General features: G+C 38.7%; 1 protein-coding gene across 2 annotated transcripts in view; it reads left to right on the top strand.

Moving 5' to 3' along the window:
* The first annotated feature begins 18,564 nt into the window (after positions 1 to 18,564).
* Positions 18,565 to 27,311, top strand: part of SMURF2 (SMAD specific E3 ubiquitin protein ligase 2) — a 72,831-nt gene continuing 64,084 nt past the window's right edge. Inside the window, exon 1 of one of the 2 annotated variants that reach the window (XM_026711067.2) lies at positions 18,565 to 19,069. In XM_026711067.2, the coding sequence (XP_026566852.2) occupies positions 19,018 to 19,069 (52 nt within the window). In that variant the 5' untranslated portion in view covers positions 18,565 to 19,017. The remainder of the gene's footprint in view (positions 19,070 to 27,311) is intronic. The other variant, XM_087925081.1, reaches the window with a different exon arrangement.

Below are 27,311 nucleotides of genomic sequence, written 5' to 3' on the forward strand. Positions count from 1 at the left end.
AATCCAAAGATCACCAAATAGTCCAAATACATGCAAGCTGTTTCTTTTTTGCTCTTTTTTTTCCACTTTCTCTTCCTGGGGTTACTATTTAGTTGCAAAGTTTCAGTTAAAATGTATCTTTTAGAAGTCTTGTTGAAGTTTTACTTTAAATTCTTTTTAATTCCAGGCAGTCTCCTCCCTCTTCCAGATCCTGCCCTTATTCTTTTTCTCTCCCTTCCTGATTATGAAAAAGAAAGTTTTTAATGTCCAGAAATCTTTATTATCCCTTTGGCATTTTGTTTTATTTTCAGCTTAATTGCCTATTGATGTCAAAGTGGATTTTTACGATTTCTTATTTAAGTCTCTTAGTTGTCAGTATAGGGAAAGAGAGAGAAGGAAAAAAAAAAGCCAAACCTTTCCCTTTTCATTTTCCTTCGCTGCTTCCGACTCTTCTTTGGGAGTGATGTTATTTTTTGTAAGTTTAAATTCCAAGGTACCTTAGTTGTTGCTTTTACAATTTAACCCAGTCAGCCAAAACTTTCACTTCTTATCTTCCTCCTGCACATTCTTTTCCAGTCAAGTTCTTCTTTGTGGTGGCCATTTCTGACCACCGCTGCAACCACCTTCAGGAAAGGGAGTAATGGCCAGCTGAGGAGGAGAGATGCAGCTCTCCTCGACCCTACTGGCGGTCTCCCCCCTCTTCACCACCTCTACGGGATGGCTTACCCCCAAAATCAGCCGGCTTGGGGCGCTCCAGCAGTGAGCCCAGACAGAAACCGCGCACGATTGCGGATTTCTGTCTGTTGCCGAAGCCCTTCAAACCGGAAGTCTGGTTTAGTGTTTGGTGTTTTCAATTACACTGACCACCAGGAGGCACCATGTGACTGTCTTCATCTGATTTAAGATTGGCCGTATCAACCAAAATAAGACAAAATTGCTCTTATGGTGTCTTCTGGTGGTCAATGGAATTGAAGATAGGATTTAAGAGCAGATGAGTCCACATTCTAGGGCAAGGGTCTTCAAACTTGACAGCTTTAAGACTTGTGGACTTCAACTCCCAGAATTTCTGAGCTAACATGACTGGAGGAAGAATTCTGGGAGTTGAAGTCCACAAGTCTTAAAGCTGTCAAGTTTGAAGAGCCCTGTTTTAGGACCACATAACCTATTTCCTTAGCTCCAGTGCAAAAGCACTTGATGGTGGAATTCCTATGCCTTTAAAATTTACCCTTCCTCCAGAAAAAAGGGAGGGGGACAGTGTTACAGGATGTGCAAAAAAAAAAAAAAATCAATTGACTGTGAAAACCTAGCCTCTCCCATAATCCTAGTCTCTTCAAATGAGTTCTGAAAGAGTCCAATTCTCCTTACTATGTTCCATTTAAAGCAATCTAACCACCAACGTACAAACTATGTTGTACTACTGAATCTCAGTTGCTGGTTTCTAACAAACCAGTTGGAATTTCACAATAATTCTCTGATTTGAGTCCTCATCAGGGTTTAAACTGAATCTTCCCATGCCATCTATGTAATTGTTCATAGCAATGTAGCTCTCTTCCACCAGAGAGTGCTCTAAGTACTATGTCTTAATTAAAGACAATGTTCAATAGTTGGACTCTCAGCTTCTCTCCTTAAATTTACATTTGAACTTGGGGAGTTCTATACTAGTTTTCCATAATACACTAGTTCAGAGTTTGAGAGAGAGAGAAAAAGATCATTTTAAAATAAATTTATTAGACCTGATTGTCCTAGCAAGCTAGTAGGCAATCAAAATTTATCTGTAGACAAGGCTATGGCTTCGCAATAGGTAGAGCTACGTTGCCTCAGGGAGCAGATCCTACATGGAACCAAAAGGGGAAATCCCCTTGCTATTCCCTTACATTACATACCACAGTCAAGGAAAGATTCCAATACGAGTAGGATGTTCCTCAAGGGAGCATGAGCTTGACCTTTGCTTCATACAAAGAGAAGAGGAGGGAAGACAGGTAGTAAATTCAACTCTGAAGCTGGTCCACCGGACCAAGAAAGTATGGTTCGATTCATGATGAAACAGATTCTAAAATCTATGTGTGATGACGCTGCAAAAGAGAGCAAACCACAATCCCCAAGTTCCTACTTGCCTTATTGCCTCTGAATCCTTTTGATATTGCATTGAATCAGAGCAGAAAAATGTGCTAGCAATCTTATCAGTTGGGATGAAAGTCAACCATTCTTGCCCTTGGTGAGCCTATCTAAGCTCAATTCATTCTTGACATCACTAGTCACCCATCAAAGGAAACCAATGAGTTAGCTAAAGATACATATTTTCCTAAAGACTTAAGACAGGGGTCCTCAAACTTGGCAACTTTAAGACTTGTGGACTTCAACTCCCAGAATTCTCCAGCTAGCTATGTTGGCTGGAAAATTCTGGGAGTTGAAGTCCATAAAGTCTTAAAGTTGCTAAGTTTGGAGACCTCTGACTTAAGACATGAAGCATGACTGGAGGAAAGACCTCCCCTCCCTTCTCAAGTGATTATCTATGTATTCAAGGGAAAAAAGCTCTGACAGGTAGGATTCTGATGATGATGAAGGTTGCTTTCTCTTTTTTTATTGCAGGGAGCAGACCAAAAATGGAGAAGAGCTGCAGTAACTTCCCAGGCTGCTGAAGTTCACCTACCATATTGCAGCAGATGGCTTGAGGGATGTGAGCAGAGAAAAATATAAAAAGCACAAAAAAGAAAAAAGTGCATAGTTTGCTTACGTGCCATCATCAATTTGCATAAATTGAAAACCAGTAACCATTAGCTGAGAGCCAGTTTGAAGTAGTGGTTCAGGCCAGAAACTGGAAGAATGAAGTTCTAGTCTCACTTTAGGCACAAAGCCAGCTGACTGAGCCAGTCAATGTCTCTTAGCCCTACCAAGAAGGCAATGGCAAACCACTTCCGAAGTCTTGCCAAGAAAACTACAGAAACTTGTTCAGAAGTCAACACTGACTCGAAGGTTTGCATGCAAACCCACCCACATGCATGCATGTGCACAAACACACACACCCAAATTCTTAGTTAAATCCCAATGACTACCTAAGCACAGTGGTGATGGGTAACCAAAACTTGCATATCTGACAGAAAATTTGATTAGTTGTTAAGCAAAATAGTTACTAAGTAAAAATAAATAAATCACACAACCATGACTGTGCTTGTGATTTTATGCGAGACAATGCATGCTAACTGACTGTAAGGGCAAACATGAGATCAAGAGAGCGAGGCCCTAAAGATTGTGGGCATTAATTGCAAAGTTATGTTTCCTCACCCTCATAACTGTTAATCGTTACTAGAGCTACCTGTACTAGAACTTACTAGAACTACCTGTATTTTTATGAAGAACCTAATAATATATAGTTTTTCAGTTATACCTCAAATCGCCTTTTAATTCTATTTTGTACTTTCTTTTCCCTTTTTAGCCATCTAATCATCCTGTTGGAGGAAAATGTGGAGCATCAAACAAGAAATTAACAATTAGTTGCCTTATTCCACTTTCTACTATGACATGTTGGAGGACCTTGGTAGTTTGGAGTATGAAATCTTGCATCGTGCTGCAATCTTTCTGAATACTAGGGAATACAGCCAGGTTGACAGAGAACCTTGGATATACTGGGGCTATTGGAAATCCTTGAAAAATCTCCAAAGTGCATTATCCCAGCCTCCGAAAAATTTCCTCTTGAGCCACTCTGTGAAACAGATGTGGAAATTGCTTTTTTCATCAGCAGGCAGCTGGGTAGACGTTCAGTTCCAGAGGAATCTTCCTCTTAGCGCTACACTAAGAAGAAGTTCTTCTAATTTCTCTCCCCAACCCCCATGCCAGACAGAAACAATTCTCGGACATTTTTCTTTTCTGAATCGGTTCGCTAGGAATGGGGAGGGACTTTTGAATCACCTCCGCATACCATTTCATTTCCTCTGACGGCTGGAAAAAGAGCATTGTTTCAACAGTCTGACTTAGCACAGTGGGAACATTATGAAAATGACAGCCCGCCTTTGAGAAACCCTCGACAGAAATTTCAAGGATCTTTGAAGAACCTTCCTCTGAGAGGATTTGGCAGGATATGTCTTTTCCATGTTGAGGGCTGCATTCTGCATCCCTGGCATTACCAGCCTAAGCAGATTTCAGGCTGTGCTACTCACACATTGGTGATTGCAGGGACAACAACTGGAACCACTGGTCTGCCGTGCTTTAAGGCTCCTTCAAAAAACACATTTGATTGGGCTTAGACTTTGCCCCTTTTTCAACACACTTCCGTTAGCCAAGTTTGTACAAGACGCAGGGCTGTCAAGGTATGATTTACAATGGGATTAACACGACATGCTAAACCCAAACCGAATCATTTAGGTGAGCCCAGCCTTTGTGCTCAGAGTTACTAGAAAATAAGAGGTCATTGAATGAGGCCCACCATTGGAATAAATACAGTCCTAGTTATGCCCCAAAACACATTTATGACTCTCAGCACGTGAAGCATTTTATAGATGAGAAATCACAAAGATAAATACTTTGTGTTTTGTGAGATGCTAAAATTTTATCAAGGGGAATATCAAATAACATCAGGACAACGATTTATGACAGAGGAACAGTAATGGTTTTTTTATTTATAGTTATAAATAAGCCTCCCCATCCCCAGATATATCTTCAACTAGTGGCGTATCCTGGCTGGGTCTGGAAATGACATGGATTCTTTCTCTCATTGGTCACTGCTATGTCTTAATGAGTTCTTTTGATGATTAATCTTTGTTTAGCCAGTCTGCATTCCAATCAACATCATTCTTTTCAAGAGACATCTTATCCATCCAGTTTTTTTCTCATAAAACTCACTCTTCTGCAGTCCAATTTCATATAAAAATGTTTGTATCCAGGAACAGATGCAAAAGATGCCAGTATGCACCAGCCAGCTTGCGCAATCCAAATCCTGGCAGCTGGCAATGTTAAGTGTAATCCTTTGTATCTCTTTACAAGAAAGCTCTAATGAATTATGTTGGAGGCCCTCCCAGAGAAGGCTTGCAGTTGTAATCATTGTTCTTATCATTGTTCTCATATATTTTAAAATGGGTATGAAATTTACAGGTAAATGTGTGAATTTCGTATGTTTTGGAATCCATTTCCAAGTGCATAATGAATGTGATGCAGTGGTGGGATTAATTTTTTTTTACCACTGGTTCTGTGGGTGTGGCTTGGTGGGTGTGGCAGGGGAAGGATACTGTACATTCTCCGTTCCCTCCCCTCTCCTGCGGGAAGGTTACTGCAAAATCCCCATTCTCTCCCCACCCCACTTTCTAGCTCCGTTCTCCTGTGCAGGCAACCAAAGAAGACCCAGCTGATCAGCTGGGACTCAGGAGGTAGAGAGTAGATGGGGGTGAGGCCAGTCAAAGGTGGTATTTGCTGATTCTCCGAACTACTCAAAATTTCTGCTAACAGTTCTATAAAACTGGTCAGAATCTGCTGAATACCACCTCTGACGGGATGGAATGTTCTTGACAGCGCTCCACATTTAAGGAGATCTGGATAAAATATCCCTGAGAATCCTCTGTCAGTAGTAGGGCTAAAATATCCAAGCTAGAAAAGTCTAGATAACCACTAAAAGTAAAGATAAAGGTTCCTCATGCATATACGTGCTAGTTGTTTCTGGCTCTAGGAAATCTCTCCTGAAGACAATGTCTCCGTGGTCATGTAGCCGGCATGACTAAATGCTGAAAGTGCATGGAACGCTGCTACCCTCCCATCAAAGTGGTCCCTATTTTTTTACTTGCATTTTAATATGCTTTTGAACTGCTAGGTTGGCAGAAAGATAACCACTAGCTACCTAAAAATTATCTGGATTTTTTTAAACTAATACATTCTGGTGTCTAAGGAGGTTCTCAATCATCCAGGTTCTGTTTGATCCAAAGGTACTTTTCCAAAAGGCAACTGGACTGAAGAAGCTTCTTGAGAAACAAAATGTTTTCAAGCAAAAAGTCAAGAAAGTCGTTACCTTTTAGAAAAACACCTTTGGGACATAGATTCCAATGGATTTTAATTGTCCCAAAATTTGAGATTATGCTATATCAGGGATTCTACAGGATAGTGAAGGTGACCCAGTCCACTCAGAAGTCTAGAATGAATCCAAGGAAATGGTATAATATCATAGCTGAATGTTTTTCCCCTTTCCCTTTATAAATTATGGTAACATTGTTCTTGTAATTGGGTTTCTGTCACTTTTTTCACATATTGCTTTAACTCATAGCACTGTTTGGTTTTATTTAGTGTGCAGTGTGAATTTGTCTACAATATTTGGTTCACTATTGTGTGGGACAATGGAATAGCAATGTATTATTATGAAGAAAGTTTACATTTATTAAAATAAAGTGATTAATTCTGCCAAAAATTAAACACAAGCAATTTTTTGTTTGAATTAATTTACCGATTACAATGAGAAGGGAGCCATTTTCAGTTTGAATGATATCCAGTAATTGGGTAAAAGCAGCCTCAAATTTCTCCATTAATATAACCAAGAAATCCAAACCATTTATAATTTTTCCTTTGCTAGCTGACCTCTGATAATAGTTGGAATTGCAAATGCAAATACTGAACATTTCAGGATATTGAGTGACTCAGATGGTGTTTTGGCATCATTTCTTTAAAAAACCTGGCTTTAATGCTCAGAAAGCTAATTGACAGTTTGAAATATAGAATTAAGATCTTTATGTAGAATTAAGATCTAGACACATGGGGAAAAATCCTTTCAGGGTCAAATTCACTGTTCACATTATTCACAATCATTGTTATCTCAAAAGGCTGCTAAGCTAGGCACAGAAACTGACAGGGAAAAGAACATTTTGATTACTTGTTAGAAAAATTGACATTTTTGTAGCATTATGTCATCGCATCTAAAATATTTGTGCAAAGCAAATATTAGAATAAAAACTTTTCATGGAGTTACATATATTTAGATTTCCTCAGCATCCATATTTCTAGTAATTTCAAGAACTTGGTGCATATAAAATCAGAAATATGGTAATATGATGACATAATTCCTCCAAATATAAACTAATCCTGCCTCCAAATGTAACACATTTAGAAGCATTCTTTCCCCCCTACTCTTGTATTGCTGACAATGTTAGCAAATTAGTCCATTCTGAGACAGTGATAAACAAGTATCTTTTATATACAAACATCAATAATGCTTCAATTATTTATTTATTTATAAAATTGATTTGCAGTCCATTTTACCTCAGGGTAATTCTGGGCATCTTACAGTCATAAAAGATTTTAAAAAATGTATAAGCTAAATGACACAAATTAGTTCATATAAAAAGCCATACACTTAAAAGACTGGGGGAGGGGAGGAGCAGGATTGGGGGAGATGGGATTATTTTTAATCTATAACTACCTCCACTGTGATGCTCCCCCATTATGGTCCCAAGCTAACACATTACCTAGTTAAATGTTGCCTTCTCAAAACACTATGAGCAAATGTTAATCTCACATTTTCTAGGAGTCTAAAAAAAAAACATTTGAAGTCACTTGGCTGAGGGGAAAAAAGGTTATTAATGGATGGGTTATCCTCCAAACCAGTATTACTGTTACTGCATCCTCATAAGAACCAAATAGTTTGTAACATGGATTTAGTCACTGGAAGACTCACATGCATTCACATGTGCCTGGGCTGCTGTAGTGATAATTCTATCATAGCCATATAATCATACTTATCTTTTCTTGAATCAACATGGATCTTTATTAATTGATGGTGAAAACCCATGGTTGCAAATGTTGCAATTTAAAAAACCTCTGAGATATACATACATACATACATACATACATACATACATACATACATATGAATATATATATATATATATGAATATATACATATGAATATATATATATATATATATATATATACACACACACACACACACACACACACACACACACACATATATACATGTAAGTACTGCGAAAACTTACACACACACACACACACACACACACACACACACACACACATATATTCTGAGGTTTTTGCGGGTATTTGTATGTGGATATTTGGTTATTTGGGTTTTCTCCCGCGTAAAATTGGAAGTATTTTGGCGATGTTTCGACGAAATCTCATTTGTCATCTTCAGGCTTGTGTCTTCGGCTTTGTGCTTCTTGAAGTAATGTGAGCTTGCAGCTGTTTTTTCTTTTAACTGCCAGTGGGAGTGTGGCTTGACTGGGTGGGGGCTTGGCTGTGTTCTGATTGGGTGGGGGGGTGTTTTCATTGGTTGGGGGCCTGGCTGTGATCTGATTGGTTGGGGGGGGGTTTGGCTGTGTTCTGATTGGCTGGGGGAGTGTTCTATTCAGGTGGGGGTTCAGGTTAGTCTTAGTTGTCGGGGGATTTGAGCTGGTGAGCTGTGATCCTGTTGTTTGGCTTCGCGTTCGTTGTCGTGCCACATCTTCATGTTGGGCGTCAGTTCGCTTCATGTATGGGGCAGAGGGGTTTGAAGCGGGCAGTGATGCAGCTGCGGTATGGCTTCTGGTCCGTGGTCGTGTCTCATCATCTGTGTGGGTGTGAATCTGCTTTCTACGTGGAAGTGTGGTGGTAGCATCTTGTGTGGCCTTCGTGGGTGTGGGTCTGTTGTCATTCTTCATGTTAGGTACTCGTTTGTTAATGAGGGTGGATTTCTAAATGGCTGGTAGGTGGGAGGTATTATCTCGTTTATTCATGCTGTGTGGGCGTTTTTCTATCTCTATGGCTTCTCTGATTATTCTGTTGTTGAAGTGTTGAGTTTTGGCATGCACTAATTCTTCTGTTGGTTTGTCCGATGTATGTGTTGGGGCAGGCAGTGCATGGGATTTCGTATACTCCTTGGTTATCTAACTCGATTCTGTCTTTAGGGTTTCTTAGGATGGTGGATATTTTTCTGTTTGTGCAGAATGCTGTCTTAATGTTGTGTTTTTGGAGGATCTTGCTGATTTTGTCTGTAGTGCCTTTTATATATGGGAGGAGGGCTTTGCCGTTCTCTTGTTCTCTATCCTGGATTTTGGTTGGGGTTTGTTTTTGGATTAGGTGGGTAATCTTCTTTCTTTGGAATCCATTGGCTGTTAGCATGTTAGTGAGAGTGTGTAGTTCAGTTTTTAGGTGTTGTTCATTGGCTAAGCATTTTGTCCTGGAGATGAGTGTCTCAGCTACGGAATTGATCTGTGATGGGTGGTGGTGTGAGAGAGCGTGTAGATAGCGGTTTGTATGTGTTTTCTTCTGGTAGATGGTGTGTCCTAGGGAGCCATTGGATTTTTTTGTATACTAAGACATCTAGGAAGGGAAATTGATTGTTAGCTTCTGTTTCCATGGTGAATTGTATTTTTGGGTGTAGGCTGTTGAGGTGTGTGAGGAAGTTGTTCAGTTTTACTTTCCCGTGTGGCCAGATTATGAAGGTGTCATCTACATATCTGAGCCAGAGTTTGGGTTTGTGATCATATTTTTCTAGAGCTTGTGTTTCAAAGTGTTCTATGTAGAGGTTTGCGATGACAGGTGAGAGGGGTGATCCCATGGGTGCTCCTTCTATTTGTTTGTATTTTTGTCCATTATAAGTGAAGTATGTATTGGATAGGCAGTGGTTGGTCAGATCTTGGATGTGCTTGTGGGGGGTTGTATTTGTTTTGGATGGCTGTCAAGGCTTCTTTTATAGGCACTTGGGTGAAGAGGGATATGACATCGAAGCTCACTAGTAGGTCGCTGGGCTGTAAGTTTTGTTTCTTTATGATCTCAATGAACTGGAATGAGTTTCTTACGTGTGAGTTGATGGATTCTGCATAGGGCTGTAGTTGTTTGGCAAGGAATTTGGCTAGGTTTTGTAGAGGTGAGACTATGGAGCTGACTATTGGTCTAAGTGGGGTTCCTTCTTTGTGTATCTTGGGGAGACCATAAAGCTTAGGGCATCTGGATGATTTCTCTCTAGGTATGATTCTTTGCTGGATTTCTTCGCTGATGGGGAAGCTTTTATTTTGGATCTGGTATTTTTTTCTAGGTAGGTGGTGGGGTCTGTGTTTAGGGGTTTGTATGTGGGGTTTTGGAGTAGGTTGGTTAACTTGGTTTGGTAGTCAGATGAGTTCATAACCACTGTCGCGTTGCCCTTGTCTGCTGGTAGGATTATTATGCTGTCAAAACATCGCCAAAATACTTCCAATTTTACGCGGGAGAAAACCCGAATAACCAAAGATCCATGTATGTATACATATACATATACATATACATATACATATACATATACATACATACATACATACGTACGTTTTCTTAAGTTTTCGTGGGTACTTACATGTAAGGTATTCAGCTTTGTTCGGGTATTTTCCCGCGTCATTGTAGTTGTGCTTTTAAAGTTGTAGCAACGTTTCAGCAGAATCTCATCTGCCATCATCAGGCTTCTGTATTGTGTTCGTCTGTGAGTCAGACTTTCACAGCCGTTTCAGTTTTAAATTTGGGGTTAGCCTACTGCTGTGCCAGAATGGTTTTTTCTTCATCCTGATTGGTTGGGAGTCTTGGTAGGTGTTTATTGGTCTTGGAGTTTGCTGTGTTCTGCTTGATTGGTGTTTCTAATATCATCTGTTTGTTTTATAGCTTTTTTTGTCTTGATTGGCTGGCAACATTGTGTTCCTGTATTGGAGGCTTTTAGTGCGGCTTGGCTCCGAGTAAACGGACGGCTATCCTTTATTAGGAACCTAGGTTTCACCTGGGTGCCTGGTTGGGGTGTGTTTGAGCTGGAGGTATCAGGGGGGATCTGTTTGTGCCCAGGTATTTGCCTGGCTTGTGGTGTGGAGATTTTTTTGTTTGTGAGTGCAGGCTTCCAAATAATTGACAATCTGGTTGAATCATCTCTTCTATTCATGCTTTCAGGTCTTTTTCAATCTCTATTTTAATATATATATATATATATATATATATATATATATATATATACCACACACACACACACACACACACACACACACACCATAGAGATTAAAAAGATATATATATATATATAGGCGTATTCGGGTCTTTTTCAGTGTAAGATTGAGAGCATCTTGGCAACGTTTCCTTTGTTGAGGGGAAGAATTTTAGCTTTTGGAGTATTAAGACATATCTTAAACAGATGGCAGAATTGAAAGATATGTAAGCAAGCATTCCAGACTAAGGAACAACATATTTATACATCACCTAACATTACTAACACAACCAAGGATGGACTCAGAGGGTGATTAACTCTTGGAAAAATCTGATTTATACAACTGCAGCTTTTAACAAGGTGGCCACTGGCACTCAGTCATTTCCATTCATAGATGCATCATTTCCCTTAATTGCATCCTGCTTCAAAGGCTGTGTCTGTTATCTCATGTCCTGTCCTCTCTTTTGATAGGCAAGGATTTGTCTTTTATCTATCTTCTAATTCAAGCATGGCACTCAAAATGTGACAGAACCAGCTTCAGTAAGCTTCAGCAAGTTGTTTTAAGTATGCTCCTGAGGAGCATCAGACCCTACAGGATTTCTCCATATTCCTTCCTTCATACATACTGTTCCATCATGAGGTCTCTGACAGCTGGTGCATGAAGTGAAGAAACTCCTTTTTGTCAGAAATGATGTCATCCAAAAAGTTGAGCTGCTGGGTGATGTAAGGCACTCTTTTCCCTCTGGGCTTATGCTTTTTACCTCATCCTGAAAAGATTAATGACTTGATGATACAGTCTCAGCCTTGAGTGGAACACAGATCATGGGACAGAAATTTACTTTAATACTTGAATACTCTCTTCATAAATGGCACTCGTAAAATATAACACAGTGTAAAAAAACCCCACTCTCATCCATTTTCTGCCATTTGGATAGCAAAATATTTTTATCCATGATATATTGATTTAAGGATTGACGTTTCAGGCAAAGGGTCAAACAATAACAGGGTGGAGTAGGAATGATTAGCAGCACAGACAGAAAACACCCAAAGTTACCAATCACAAAATTCTTGTTGCATTCCTTTGTGGAGAGAGAAACCATAACTTTGTGGAACTGCCAGATGTTTTATCTCATTTAAGCCAGTGGTGACAAACACCCGTTATTGGCAACAAAAGGCCTGTTAAAAGGGGCTGGATTAGTATCAAGCTTGCTCTCTTCATTTTTTGTTCATGATAACAGCTATTATAGCATTCTGGCTCTGCTCACATCATAAACTAAACCAAGGGATGCACTTAATGATTTTGGCTTCTTAGGAATGGTAGGAGGTGTGACGTGAGACATTGTGACCTCACTGGGCAAGGTAGTGGTTGGGTCTATTTTTTGAAGTTTAAAAAGGTGAAATTTGAAGTTTCTGCAAGTCTGAGTTCTGCACTCCTGCACTTTCAAACCCTCACCTCTCAAAACCCAAACATGTTTAAAAACTGGTCTAATCCAAGTCAAAAACAAGCAAGTTTAATTCAGTTTACTTTGTTGTACAAATTCCTTCTCATTAGGAATAGTCAATTGTTGACTGTGATAATAAAAACTACATTTAATTAAAGTAAGGAACTATTCAACCAGAGAAAGCTGAAGCTTTATACTGTATACATAACTTTCAATATGTTTAATCTTTTGCTACTTTATTTCTGGTCCTAGGCTGGTTTATTATTCAAAGTTAGGTCTTTTCCTAAGAAACTATTTTTCTGTTTTCCATTTCTGACTTCAGGTTGGTTTTGACTCCTGGTGACTGCATGGACAAATCCCTGTAGCTTACTTGGCAAGGTTTCAGAAGTGGTTTGCCATTGCCTAATTCCTAGGGCTGAGAGAGAGTGTGACGGGCACTGGCATGCTATTTCATGGCAGAAATAGAATTCAGAGTCTCCCAGTTTCTAGCCTGCTGCCTTAACCACTAAATCAAACTTGCTCTTATTTTTCTATGATGGTACTGAATCCATATCCACAGATGTTCAGAGTTGCTGTAGGATTAGGGTTGGGAGCTAGAGAAGGATTGAATAGATTTTTAAGAAGCTAGAAAAGATCTCCCTGGAATAAAATCAATATTTTTCCTCAAGTGGAAGTTTCTCAGCACTTTTTAAACATGAACTGAATATTTCCACAGAAATGTATCTTCTTCCTGAGACGAAAACTCTTAGGTTGGGTTCATGAATACACAAGTTGGGTTCTGAACACTAACCAGCCCATTTTAACCTTGCATGGTCATTAGCTTAACTGATAATTAGCTTGTGACATAGTGACAATATGGAGATAACGTAATTAAAACCTCCTGCTTCCAGGAAATCAGCCTTTGTGTATCAAGGTAACAAGGCATGATAGCTCAGTCAGCATAGTCAAACACATGCCTTCTAAATATTTACAGCTGCTGCAAAAGATGCTAGGAATAAATTTCCCTTCCTTTCTTCCTTGACAGAGGGAACACATTCCTTTTTCCTGGGAGGTGGAGGAGAACTGAGATAAGACTACTGTGATCAGGACTGGCATCAAGATGGACAGTTAAAGAGAAGCTTATTCTGCTCACCACCTTTGCCCATTTTTCACTTCCATGTGGTCATGGGATACAAGTGCACACACGAGTATGAGGAAAATTAAAATAGCAACAGGTCTAGAAAGGCATCATTTATACAAAGTCTATATGAGCTTTGACTTCAAATTTACTTATCTGGGAAGGCAAACTTGGGTTTGTTTTGGTCTAAAACTGTCTAGATTCCTGTTTTTCCCCTATTTTCACAATTCAATTATTTCCTCTCCATTGATCCAGTTAAGCGCATTGTGTAAATACAGAATTGGATTGAGTAAATAACTTTTAACCATAGAGCCTCTAAGTGAAAGACAGGCTGGATCTTGATACTAGTGTTGGAAAGGAATGCTGGAGAGACAGTCCTTTAATCTGATTCAACTAGACTATTGAATGTTTTTAAATAATGTAATCTTATTCATGTCTACTCAAAGCTCAGAAGGAAGTATTACTTAATTCAATTGGACTTAATCCCAGATAATTGTGTATAAAATTACAGCCAGTCGTAGTGTACTCGAATCCTTAATCATTCCAGAAGGCATTACTGAAAGTGTAATCGCCTGTCAAAACCTCAACACTTCTGACAAAACATATTTGTTTTAAAATAGTTGCTAGGAAATGAAACTAGCTTATAGAAAAGATGGTATGCAATTATTTGAAATCATATTTAAATGTTGTAAGGACAATTGCTAGATAGACAATAATTTTGCAATTACTTATTAAATTACTTTCAAAAAACCTAAAGGATTTATTTAACTATTTCCCAGCAATACCATTTAAAAGACATTTTAAAGTATCAAATATATTTAATATAGTCAAAAAAAGATTTTTAGGATGTTCTTATGTTCTATTTTGGTATTATTAAAATATAGAAAAACTGTAAAAATCTGGGCTGTAATTTAATCAGAATTTTTCAATTCTAGTTCTAAGTTTATTTCATATTTTGCAAAGTTATTTCAATTATTTCAATATATCTAATTACTGTAAATATCCTGCCCTTGGAGCGCTTTCCTTAATTCTACAAACTTACCTGCAAATCACCTGCTCATATACCTGTTTGACACTTTTTACGTCAAGGAACTGTAACAGATTATGTCAATACAACATGTGTGACGTATTTGAATTCTTTACAGAGATCTGTTTTACTGCTGAGCTGCTTTGAAGCCCCATGGATGGTATTTCACAATTAGGAAGATTAAGTGGGCTGATCTGTATAACACCTGTGATATGAGACTCAGCCTTTTTTTAAAACTGCAAGTGTGTCAAAGACTTAGAAATGTATTGTGAACATAGCAATATAATTTTAATAACACAAGAATAATAAACACTATGATTTTTAAGATCCAATCAGGACCAGAGGTTTAGTCTTCTGAGCTGTTGGACTTGTGCTGGAGTCCATCCTCAGGGAACTTCTCTGAATACATTCCGGTGGAGAGAAGTTCCCTGAGGGTGGACTCTAGCAACAGTCTGAAAGTTCAGAAGATTAAACCTCTGGCGCCAGTCACCGACCCAGATTGGATTTTGCAACATTTTCCTCAGACACATATATTTGCCTTCATTTGTGACTATGATTTATGTTACAAGGATCATAGGCACTAGATTTGTGGCTATTAATTAAAATTTTAATTTCTTTTATTTATTAAATGTTTATGCCACCCATCTCCCCTAGAAGGTGATATTGTTATTTTTGTAATGTGTAAAGTAATTCAAGTTGAACAAGTGATGCTTTTGATTTGTAATAATTAAAACAATTATCAATTTGAGACTCTAGATTTGATATAGCTACTTCAGGGAGGCATATTTTAAGTATAACCTAATAATATTTCAGTGTTTCTGTGCTGTCCAGCCGGTGTATGGGAATTGGATAGTTAGGTAGCAATTGTGAGCTGTTCCCTTAAGGGAATGCATCATGGTAAATGTAGTTAAGGTGTCCTGGGAAATGTAGTCCATGTCACATGACCACATCTCTAATTCTAATTGGTCAATAAATTGACCCTCGAAGGATTGGGGGAGTTTTCCTCACTCTTGTCTGAACTCATGGACTTGTGGTAACTGCTCTACTTCTATCGTTACAAGATGGGGAAAAAAGGATAGGAGATAAACCTTTTTACCTACAAGACAGATATGCAAAGGATTGGTCATTAAAGATGAACTTTGTCACAAATGTGAGTTATGAGGATATCTGATGAACCAATAAAAGTACTTTGTTATGGATGTTTTGTGGAGTTTATCTATCTGCATCTGTACAGGATACAGAATAATTTCATTCTGCCATAGAAAATCTCTGATTTTCCCCATCTACATATTCTCTTGATATTGTAATGTTAATCCTTGTTCTTATAACAAAGATCTATTGAGGTTTGTTTTGTACCAGTAACATTAAGCCACTTGCTCTGCAATGAGTTTCAACAGAATGACGCCTGAGTAAGTGATTTAAAGTCATCAGCATCAATGATATAAATATTAAAATATTTGAGAGCACAAGCTGAAAAATTGTAGAAGCAGTCCTGAAGTTAGTCACAAGTCATCTCATACAGTGTGAGTAATAATAATTCCATCAATAACTAACTTGCCAGACTTTTCAATGGGGTCCTATGTCAGGATAGATGGGTTTGCTTGTTATTGCAAGTTCAGATATTTATCTACAAGACTATATTATTAAAATTCAAGATGACTTAATATGCTGCTTCTTGCAAAGTCACTCTGGTAATTAATGTAGCTAATAAATTGATTATATATATATATAAATCTCTCATTTTAGCTTATAGGTACAAATTCCAGAAATACCATCAGGTATATTAGAATCTACATGATTAAATATCACCCTGAGCTTTTAGAACAATTCCAAAGAATTTAGGAAGGAGAAACATGAGGAAATTAGAGAAAAAATAACTTCATAACCTTAGAAAAGAAGCAAATACAAGTATCTTTCTTCTAAAACAATGATAAGGTTAAAATTAACCTGCAGGCATGTGTGACCTCCTCACAATTAAATAACAAAGTTGTACTTGCATCTGATTTTAAAGTTTGTTTAAAAATCAGGTGCATGTACAACTTTGCTGTTTAACTGTGAGGACACCATTGATGTCTGCAAGTTAATTTAGAAGGATATGTGGCTGCTTTGGTTAAGAAGGGATGCTAGATAAACAGTGGTGGGATTCAAAAATGTTTACTACCGGTTCTGTGGGCGTGACTTGGTGGGCGTGGCAGGGGAAGGATACTGTAAAATCTCCAATCAGAGGTGGTATTTACTGGTTCTCCAAACTACTCAAAATGTCTGCTACCAATTCTCAGAACCTGCTGAATACTATCTCTGTAGATAAAATAGAAAGAAATCTGAACAACAGTACGGATAATTTGCCATCTAGCCAATGGTTGCCCAACCCTTTGGCTTGCTGGGTTGAGCAAAGAACACTTGTCTTGATCTGAATATAAAGTATATAATATAGTTAATATATATAAACAACAAACTTCCTTTATTTTTAATAGTTTTTATTATGTGGGACTGAATTACTAGCTCTCCCTGGCTGCGTGCAGTCTGCAGGCTGTGGGTTAAAATGCCTGATCTAATCTAATATTACCTGTATACTACTGGCTTTCCAAGGTTTTTTAGCAAGCAATCTTCTGGAAGTTAAAACAGCAAAAATACCTTTGAACTTAACTCCTGATTACTATACAGTACATCCATACTGTTTTCTTGGAAATAGCACACAAGTCATTAGTCAATGTCATAGTCTCAGATCCTTTTAAATGCTCCTGTCTAACCTACAACCCTAGTGGGCCCCTATCCAAGATTAACCATTCATGATTTCTACATAGTTTTCAGCGAGTAGTTGATACTATAGTAGCATCTACTGAGACTTCTTCAATACTGAGCTACAAATCCTTTCATCTTTTACCACTGACCATGCTATATTGGATTGTATTGAATATTGCCAATCCTTGTATGAAATAAGTAATCCAGTGTTTAATTCAAGCATTAAATATGGAATATTCATTCATGGCACAGACTCCAGATTTTGCTTTTCTGCTAGTTGCTGAATTACCATTTCGTTTTACTCATGCTCTGCCAGCCCAAATAGTTACCAGGGACCTAGATTCCTGAAACCCATCAAACTAAAAAATGAGAACTACATCTATCTGGGAATTGTGAACCCAAAGAACATTAGAGGACCATGTGTTTATTACAGGTACTTCTTGACTTACAACTATTCATGACTGTTTGAAGTTACAATGGCACTGAAAAAAAATGACTTATGACCATTATTTACACTTATGACCGTTGCAGCATCCCCATGGCCTTATGATCAAAATTCAGATGCTTGGCAAGTGACCTGTATTTATGAAAGTTGCGGTGTCTACTTTGAGACAAGCAAAATCAGTAGGGAAGCCACATTCACTTAACATGTTACTAACTTAATAACTGAAGTAATGTAATTCACTTTATTGTGGCAAGAAAGACTATAAAATGGAGCAAAAAATATATATAACAACTGTCTTGCTTAGCAATGGAAATTTTGGTCTCAACTGTGGTTGTAAATAGAGGATGATCTATATGCTAACAGGCTGACCCTCGCCCAGAGCTCCAGCTAAACACCTTCCTCATCTTGTTTTGCGTAGGAAAATGAATGAACCTCCCAATCTTTTGGACCTCGGATGGAAGTGATCCTAATATCACTGATCAACTTGAGTAACTATAGCCACCAACTGTAAATATTGGAAGGCTTCGCGAATGACATCACACTGAAGACGGAAATTTCTCCAGGCCCAAAACACAAGTCTACACTCAACAACTCTAGAGTGCCATTAACAAAAGTGACCTCTCTCTGTGTTTGAGAGGGAAACCTTGAAAAAATAAGCCCGAAATCCGTGCAATCTCCAAATTGACCGAGGAGCCCAGGTGTTTCAAAGACGAAGGGGCTTCCGCCTGAACTCTCAGGCAGGCCCAGCAGCTTCGCCCCGGGAGTGTGGGATACCCTCCTTGGGTGTGCTGGGCTCAGTCCTCGGCGCTCCTGGGTCTGACTGAGGATTCTCGCCCCACTTCTACGGCCAGGGGAAGCCTGTTTGGGACGCCCTGAGGGACTCCCTCAGCGCGTGACGAAATCGGGGTTTTGCTCATTGCAGCCTGGAGAGCGCTCTAAAGGCCGGAGGCGGCAGCAGCAGCAGCAGTAGCAATAGCCGCGCTCGCCCAGTCAAAGCTGCTCTCTCGGCCTCTCGCTTTGTTGCCCTGGCCGGCTGAGCCTCGGGCAGGGGGCGGAAGGCAAGGCGGCTGCGTCTCTTCCTCCTCCTCCTCCTCCTCCTCTTGGCGCTGCCCCCCGCTCATGGCGACATTGGGCACATCCGGGCTTTTCTTCCTTCGGCGGCCGCCGCCGCCGCCGCCGCCGCCAACGTCGCTGCTGCTGCTTCTGCTGTTCTGAGCCGCGGCCGGCCCGACTCCATTAAAGGGTCCCGTCCCTCCCCGCCCCTGACTGCCTGACTTCCCTCCCTCCTTCCTTCTCCCCGCCGCGTCCCTGGCGGGGAGGGCCCGAGAACGGCTGCGCCGCATTCTCGGAGGATTCCCGGTGTCATGTCCAACCAGGGCCCCCGGAGGAACGGGCCCGTCAAGCTGCGCCTGACAGGTGAGGAGGGCTGCTGTGCGGGGCTGCCGGGCGCACACGTTGCTGGGCCCGCGGAGGGCGCCAGGCCTGGGTGTGTGCGTGTGTGTGGCTGGGAAGGAGGAGACCCAGGGGTCGGGAAGGGCGCCGCGGCTGAGGGAGGGAGCCCCTTGACCTGGGAACGGGTTTGGGGTGGGGGGGGGGGGTGGGGTGCGGTGCGGAAGAGAGGAAATGTGTGGGTCGTCCCGTGGGCGGCGTGGCGAGGAAAGCGTGGCCCGGCTTTGTTTCAGTGGGGAGGGAGTCCGAGAGAGAGAGAGAGAGGGTCGCAGGGAGGAAAGCGTTCTCGGGGGTGGCGGGGCAGTGGTCGGCTCTGGGCGGTGAGGGAATGGGAGGTGAGGGCCCGGTGCAGGGAAGGGAAAGGGGAGTTTGGAGAGAAGAGACGGGAAGAGCTCCGAGCCCGGGTGGGAACAAGCTGCTTGGGTGCCTTTGAGATTGAACCTGGGGGGCTCCCGGATTCCACCGAAAGCTTCCAGGCCTTGGGAGAAAAGTAAACTCTCCCGCACCCCCACCCCCCAAAAAAATATGGGGAAAAAAAAAAGACGCGGCTGAGGGACTGGAAAGGGAAGGGCGACGGAAAGGTTGGTGTGCCGCGGAAAAAAAGAAAAGAAAAGTGAAATCCTAGAGACGAAATAGACGCCTCAAGGACTTGCAGGGCTGGTTATTCGGAAAGGTGAAAAACAATCCCAGTTTGAATCGCTGGCGTGAGCAGGACGGATTCCGCCTTTCCATGGTTTTAATTCTTCCCCTGATTCTACTATTTGCAGGGTTTAGGGGGGATTAATTAAAGCCAGTAAACGGTTTATGCTGTCTGAAATTAAATATTGCAACGCTTCTAGGATTAAGTCCACTTGAAGGTTCAGTGTAAGTTCCAAAGTTTTTGAGTGTAAACTTGAATCAGTTTTCCGCCTCTTTGTACTCTTTGTTTTGATGTGCTCCGCTGCTCTCTTGAATCAACCACCATAGGGGAAGGTTGTGTAAGGTTACCTGGGTATATAGCTCCTTGGGATGTTGTATGGAATACAAGTGTAATTAGATTTTTTAGAACCTTTACAGCTTACATCAATATCTATCTGAAGTAGATGAGTCCTGTAGCTTAAACAAACAAACCCTACCTTTTAATACTGCAGTTTACTTGTACTTTAAACAAAATACATCCTTTTGGTGGAACTTGGTCTCAATCAGTTCTATGTAGGATTGTTACAGAAGCATATAAAAACATAAACAAGTTTTATATTTTGATGTTGTAGCAAGTTTTTAAATGCCAATATATTTTTTCATATATTGAAACATTAAAATGTTAGGTTTGTTTTCATTTACAGTATTGTATATGATTGCTGATATACATCTTACATGTTTATGTTCCAATAAATCTGCAACCCATGTTTTACTCAGAAAGTTAATTCTGAGTAAATTCTGTTCAGTAGAGTTTTTCAAATACATTCTTGAAATGTTTTGTAATTTTGTTTTTGATATTACTAAGCTATCATATGGTGGAACAAATCTATCTTTTAAACTTTAAAAGCCTGATGTGCAAAGGGGAAAATATTTTTGAACAATTTTTACCTCTGCATTTCTACTTTAGTTTCTAATTTTTCTGCTACATGCTAATATATATGACATTGTTCATGATAATACCCTAATTAAGAGATTAAAGGGAAATCAGATTTTCATTTATTTTAAGAACTCATTCAAATGGCAAACACAGTTAATTTAAGAGGTACACTTTTTAAACTCAGTGTACTCACATAGATCCTAAGAACCTTGAGTAAATAATAGTATTGTAATTTGGTTACCAAGCAATTTTGTAATATTCCTTGAAAACAATAAGAATTAGAATTGTCTATTCTTAGTAATCATATACCAACAAAATATTTGGCATTGGAGAGGATACACCATTTGGCAAACTATCAAGTCTGTACTTAATGTCTCTTTTTCCATTGTCTAGGGAATCTTTAGTAGTTAAGATGCTTTGGAACAATATTTAAAGAAAAAATGCTATAATCATAATATTTATTTAGAAGTAAGCAATATAGGACTTTGGGACTTCTGAATAAAATATATTAAGGCTTTGTAGAATGTCTCAATTCCATGCCTCCTGCAGTTCGATTTCTCATCCTGATAAAAAAATTACTTCCAATAATTTTTGATGCTAAAATTATGCAGATTTTAAATATCTGAAACTACAAATTTAACTGAAACTGTTTGAATAGCTGTATGCTATCAGTATGTTTAGATGCTGTTTGCTCTAAGAATCTGATTTCTTTGTACTCTTTAGATTCCATAAATTTTGGAACCTCTTGTCTAGATTAATTATATAGCAAACATGTAATACATATTTCAAATTTGCTATCTCTGAGTGTGATGGTGCAGTCTGAAAAATAGTTCGGAAAAACTGGATTCAATTAGCTATTTTCAGGATGTAAACATTAAAGGTTCTAGCGAGAAACATTGTTGTGACTAACTTGATAAATTACAGGGTAATGTTTGATGTGAGTCCAAGAATTGATTTGGACCTAATGCCCAACTATCATTTTGAGCAGCCAAATAAAATATTTAACCTAGGCCTGATTTAGAAGAAAAGGCTGATTCTTTGTGCAACTTTAAGAATGCTTGAGGAATGTTTGGCATACCTTTGCTGTAAGTGTTACATAGGTCTTTATTCTATAATCATTACAAAGACCTAATTTTATAAAAGATCTTTTCATGGTTTTTTTCCCATATTAATTTTGAAGAGTTGTAAATTGAATCATTTGTGATATTTTTTCTCAGATATCAATAATATATGGATACATTATTTGTCAGACATCCTACTCAAATTGTTTCTGCTTATTCTACCAGAACCAACATGGTAGCCATGTTCTGAGTACCTTCTATTAAGCAGCGCCATCTTGTGGGACTTAGGAGTTAAGCCTTCTCTGTTGCAGCACCTGTCCTGTGGAACAGCATCCTCCCAGAGATCAGATGGCCCTGACTCTCTTGGCCTTTTCTAATTCAGTAAACACCTGATTGTTCTCTCAGCATTTCAGCCAACTTGTTTGTTGGTTGGTTTATTTATGGCTTTAAAAAAAAAACCTCTTGATTGTAAGACACAATGTTCTTTTCTGATCTCTAACATGTGATATATTGGTTGATTATAGTTGTAATTTGTTTTCAATTAATTGAGGTTTTTTAATTTTTTGCCACCTAGAGCCGAAGTTGTTAAATGGGTAGCCATATAAATTATTTAAACAAATATGGACACATATTAGGATAAAAATTAGTTTCTTCCTTCAACTTTTCTATTAATGACAGTAGTGTTAACCATAGGTCAGGGATTACTAATGTCATTTGCTTCATATAAATTAAAGTTGGAAAAGAATTTGATTTTTTGAAGCGTTGATTTTGGATTTCCTTCATTTTTTAATAAAGGAAAAGGCCCAGATGCTTTTGTTAAAATATAGGTTTGTTCTGCTTTCCGTACTGAGCCACAGCTGAGAAATCATTTTTTAGGAATTACAGGTGATAGTTTTCTAGCGCTATTAATCAAAATGCATTATGCACTATTCAGATTCTCACTCCTTAACAGATTTTCACTGAAAAGAAAATAGGTAAAAGCAACAGTTTTAAATAAAAATAGCTATGGAAAGTATCTATATCTGAATCATAAATGTAATGAATGAGGCAAATAACTGCTTGATAAAAGCTTTATCTGCATTTAAAAAACATCTAGCAGTATAATAGACGGCTAAATTAAAAAAAAAAATCCAGGAAGAAAATGGCAAACTACTTTTGCATAATTGCCAAGAAATCAACATATAGGATTTGAGATTGATTCAATGGAGACTTTATTTTTAATGAATTTCAGATTGTTCTTCATGTATCAGTCATTAACATTCCACAGAATGACACACCAAATAAACTTTAAGGAAGATGCTTCACACACTATTTGCATAATACTTTGAATGAAAGATTGTTCTATCAACCTAATGCTGTAGTTTAAATGCTTTTTAAGAGTATGTATATTGCTATTGAATTTATGGATTCACAAAGTTGCTGAATCCTAATTATAATAAGGAAGTACCTGTAATACCATAAAACTTAATAAATACAATACAGAAGAGTAGCATAACAACTATTTTGTATTCATTAAGTCATTAAGGAAATGATGAAGTATGGGAATTATATTAGTCTGTCTTGTTTAAGGACATGTTTTTTGAGAAAAAAAACAAGTTGGTGGCCACTTTATAAACACTTGTGAGCAGTTCTGGTTTTTATTTTGTATTGATATATCTGAACTAACATGAACCAAATGACTCAGAAAGAATTTCTAGAATTATCTGGAAAATGAGTTGGATATACACAAAAACAAAGCAAAACAAGGCACTCAAAATTTAAAAATACATCACTGTCTCTTGGAAACTACTCTCAAATTCTTCTTGGTTATACTTCTTGAAAACAACTTGTGTTTTCAGTCTGTGACTTTAAATGATATTATTTTAAGGAATAGAAGATTCTTAAATATGATCTGGCGCAAGAGTTGAAAAAATTGCAAAAGATAGTGATCAAGGAGCTAAAAATAATCCTTATGAGGAAAACAGAATGAGTTTGATTGGGAATGATAGACATGTATTAAATAATATAAGACAGGGAGAAAATGGTAAGAAAAATTACGCTAGGACTGGAGATGAAGAGAAAGTCAGTATAGATAGAAAGTACTTCAGATAAACCATCTGTCTGTCTCTGTGCTGTCATTGTACAATAAGTAACAATTCTGGAATAGCAATAGCACCGCTTTATAGTGTTCTACATCCCTCTCAAAGCAGTTTACAGAGTCATCTGGTTGCCCGCAACAATTTGGGTCCTTATTTTACCCACCTCGGAAAGTTGGAAGGCTGAGTCAACCTTGAGCCTGCTGGGATTCGATCTGCCAAATTGCAGTAGAAGTAATAATTGCAGTACTGCACTCTAACCACTGCGCCACCGAGGCTGTTGCTTTATTTCTTTATAATTTTTTTTAGAACACTCTAAATAATTAAGACTCGACAGTGAATAAAAAAGCATGAATTAAAAACAAAGTAAACAAAGAAAAATTATAAATCTGGGCATGATCAAGTTGGCATGAAGGCATAATGAGAGTTGCAGGACTGCTTAAAACTTTTGTGAATCCTTATGAATATTCAGCATTTCTACATAAAAAACAGTGATGTGCATGGCAGGATTGTAAAGAGAAAGCCACTACTCTCCAAAAAGAACATTGCCGCCCATCTACAGTTTGTGTAAGACCATATGGATGAGCCAGAAGGCTATTGAAAGAATGTTCTGTGGACTGATGAGACCAAAATAGAACTTTCTGGCTTCAATGAAAAGCATTCTGTCTGGCAAAAGTAAACACTGCATTCCAGCATAAGAACCTTGTCTCATCTGGTGGCAGTATCGTGATTTGGGCCTGCGTTGCTGCACCAGGATCAGGACAGTTTGCTGTCATTGATATAAATTCTGAACTGTATTGGCAAATTCTACCAGAAAAGTATGTGTTTGAACTGAAGCTCGAGAGAAAATGGATCATGCAGCAAGACAGTGATGCAAAACACACAGGCCATATGACTAAGAACTAAAGAACAGTTAAAGAAGAAGAAAGCTAATGGCCAGATCTCAATCGTGACCTTAACTCTATAGCAATGTTTTGAAAGACCTGAAGTGAGCAGTTCGTGTGAAGAAGCCCAACAACATTTTTGAGTTGAAACTGTTCTATAAGGAGGAATGGACTAAAATTCCTTCAAACCAAATTGGCAAGACAATGTACACTTATCAAAAATGTTTAAATCAATTATTGTTCCCGGGGGGAGGGGTGGGCACACCAGTTACTGAAAGCAAAGGTTCACATGCTTTTGCCACACACACAAATATGTAGCCGTGTTGGGATAGTGGTTAGAATGCAGTATTGCAGGCTAATTCTGCTGGCTGCCACCAATTCGATCCTCACTGGCTCAAGGTTGACTCACCTTTCATCCTTCCAAGGTCAGTAAAATGAGGACCCACTTTGTTGGGGGCAATAGGCTGACTCTGTAAGCTGCTTAGAGAGGGCTGTAAAGCACTGTGAAGCGGTATATAAGTCTATGTGCTATTGCTATTGAATAATTTTCCTCAACAAATAAATGAACAAGTATATTTTTAACTCATTTGTTGAATTGTGAAGAACAGTTCACATTTTAGGTTATATTTATGCAGAAATGTTGAAAATCGAAAAAGGTTAACAAAATTTTAATCACCACTGCAATTCTGTCTTGCAAAATACAGAGAGAAAATATACCTCTGCAGAATGTGTTGTAGAGCATAGGGGCTAAGATAGAGAATGCCTGGCACCTCACCCATATCTCATATACTTTTTGCTTGGGGCGAGACACATTCTCTTAAAAAGTTGGTACATTTTGTCAGGTGCTTGATATATCACAGAAAAGATTTATAGATTATAACAGCAATTTTACAAACTCACACCTGGATCAGAATGTGGTTATGTATTCTGTGTTGGCCTATCTTTGGAAATAACATGTAAGTTGCAGTTGGCACAGAAACCAGTGGCCAAACTGCCGGTGGGGCAACCAGCTACTGCAGGATGGCAGGAATATTAAAAGTTGCTGTATTAGTTACTACTAGCTGCCCAATTCAAAATATTGGCTACCAGCTCAAGGATATTAGAAAGCTTCCTCACATGAACTGCTCACTTACAGTTCTTCTACAATATTTCTATACCATTAAGGCTTGGTCTCCAACCCGGTCTTTCAGATCTTCCAATGGTGCCCTCATCACCATTGAAACTGTGTCCATCCACATTGTTGTTGGTCATCCTCTTCTCTTTCCTCTCACATTTCCTAGCATTAGAGCTTTCTTTAGGGAGCTAGGTCTTTGTATAATATGTTCAAAATAAGATCATTCAAGCCTGTCATTTGTGCCTCAGCTGAGAATTCTAAGTTGATTTGTTTGGTGATCCCCCATAGCTTGCATGATTCTGATCTTTGTAAGCTGCGAGACATCATGGCATTTGAATATCTTCCAAGACCTAGATGGGTGCTTTACCAAGTGCTAGTCTGCAATGGAATCTTTGACTGCTTGTTCCTTTATTGTTAATGGTTGATCCCAAGTGGCAGAAATTATCTACCACTTCAACATCTTTATTACTCATTCTTAAATTAGTTGATTTCTCAGTTTCATTTGTTTTTTTAATTCTAGACTCATTTGTTCACTGTGCTCATTGAGTTTTATTACTAAGGCCTGCAGATCTTTTCTGTTTTTAGCTATCAGGGTAATGCAATAGGACAGATTATTGAAGTTTCTTCTCCAATTATAAAACCATGCTTATTTTCCTCCAATCTATCTTTCCTTAATATATATTCAGCATATAAGTTGAAAAGGCGGGATAAAAATATAGTAATAGCACCTGGAGACAGCAGAATAGAAGAGAAAGAACTGGTAAAAATAATAAAATAGAAGTATAAATAGAAGTAATATGAAAGCAAAGATAGTAGCAATAATAATAGGCACCTTGGATGCATTCTCAAAACAACGGAAGCAGTGCATGTATACCAGCAGCATTGACGAGGTCACTCACACAGTCAATAGCAAAAGGCAATTTTGCTTGGGATAGCTTACACCCTGTGAGGATACTTTTTAACATAATTAAACAATATTTCCCTATCCCAGGACTTTTGGAAGGACTTGATAGGTAAATATAATGCCAAATCTAGTCTGAACATCATGCAGACTGTGTGGCCAACAATTATAATAATGGAGAGAATACAGCCTTGTCACAGTCTTTTGCCAACTTGGTGTCAGTCTGTTTTACCATGTTCTGTCCAAATTGGGACTTCCTCACCTGTAATTAGTTGCTCATGAGGATGAGATGTGGGATTCCCAGTGGGATTCCTGTTTCTATGGGATCCTTTGGCTTTCTCAATTTCCTAGCATGCATTAGTGTCTCATGTTCTGCAGCCGTTTCTAAAGTCAGATTCCTGTGGCATCTTTTTCTATGTAGGACTCTAATCTGTGTTTGATGATCCTAAACATTATTGTGCTAGCATGCAAAATTAGGGATATTTTATGATACTTTGCACACTCTGGTAAATATTTTTGTGGTACTCGAACACCTCTTCCTGTGTGTTGCCAATGTGTTCTCTATATTTGCCAACACAGCTTGGTTAGAGCCTTTACTGATACTTCTGTTGCTTGCCAT

This window comes from Pseudonaja textilis, chromosome 2 (genome assembly GCF_049901715.1).
Source record: "Pseudonaja textilis isolate UNSWEBS1 chromosome 2, rPseTex1.2, whole genome shotgun sequence".
Classification (NCBI taxonomy): domain Eukaryota; kingdom Metazoa; phylum Chordata; class Lepidosauria; order Squamata; family Elapidae; genus Pseudonaja; species Pseudonaja textilis.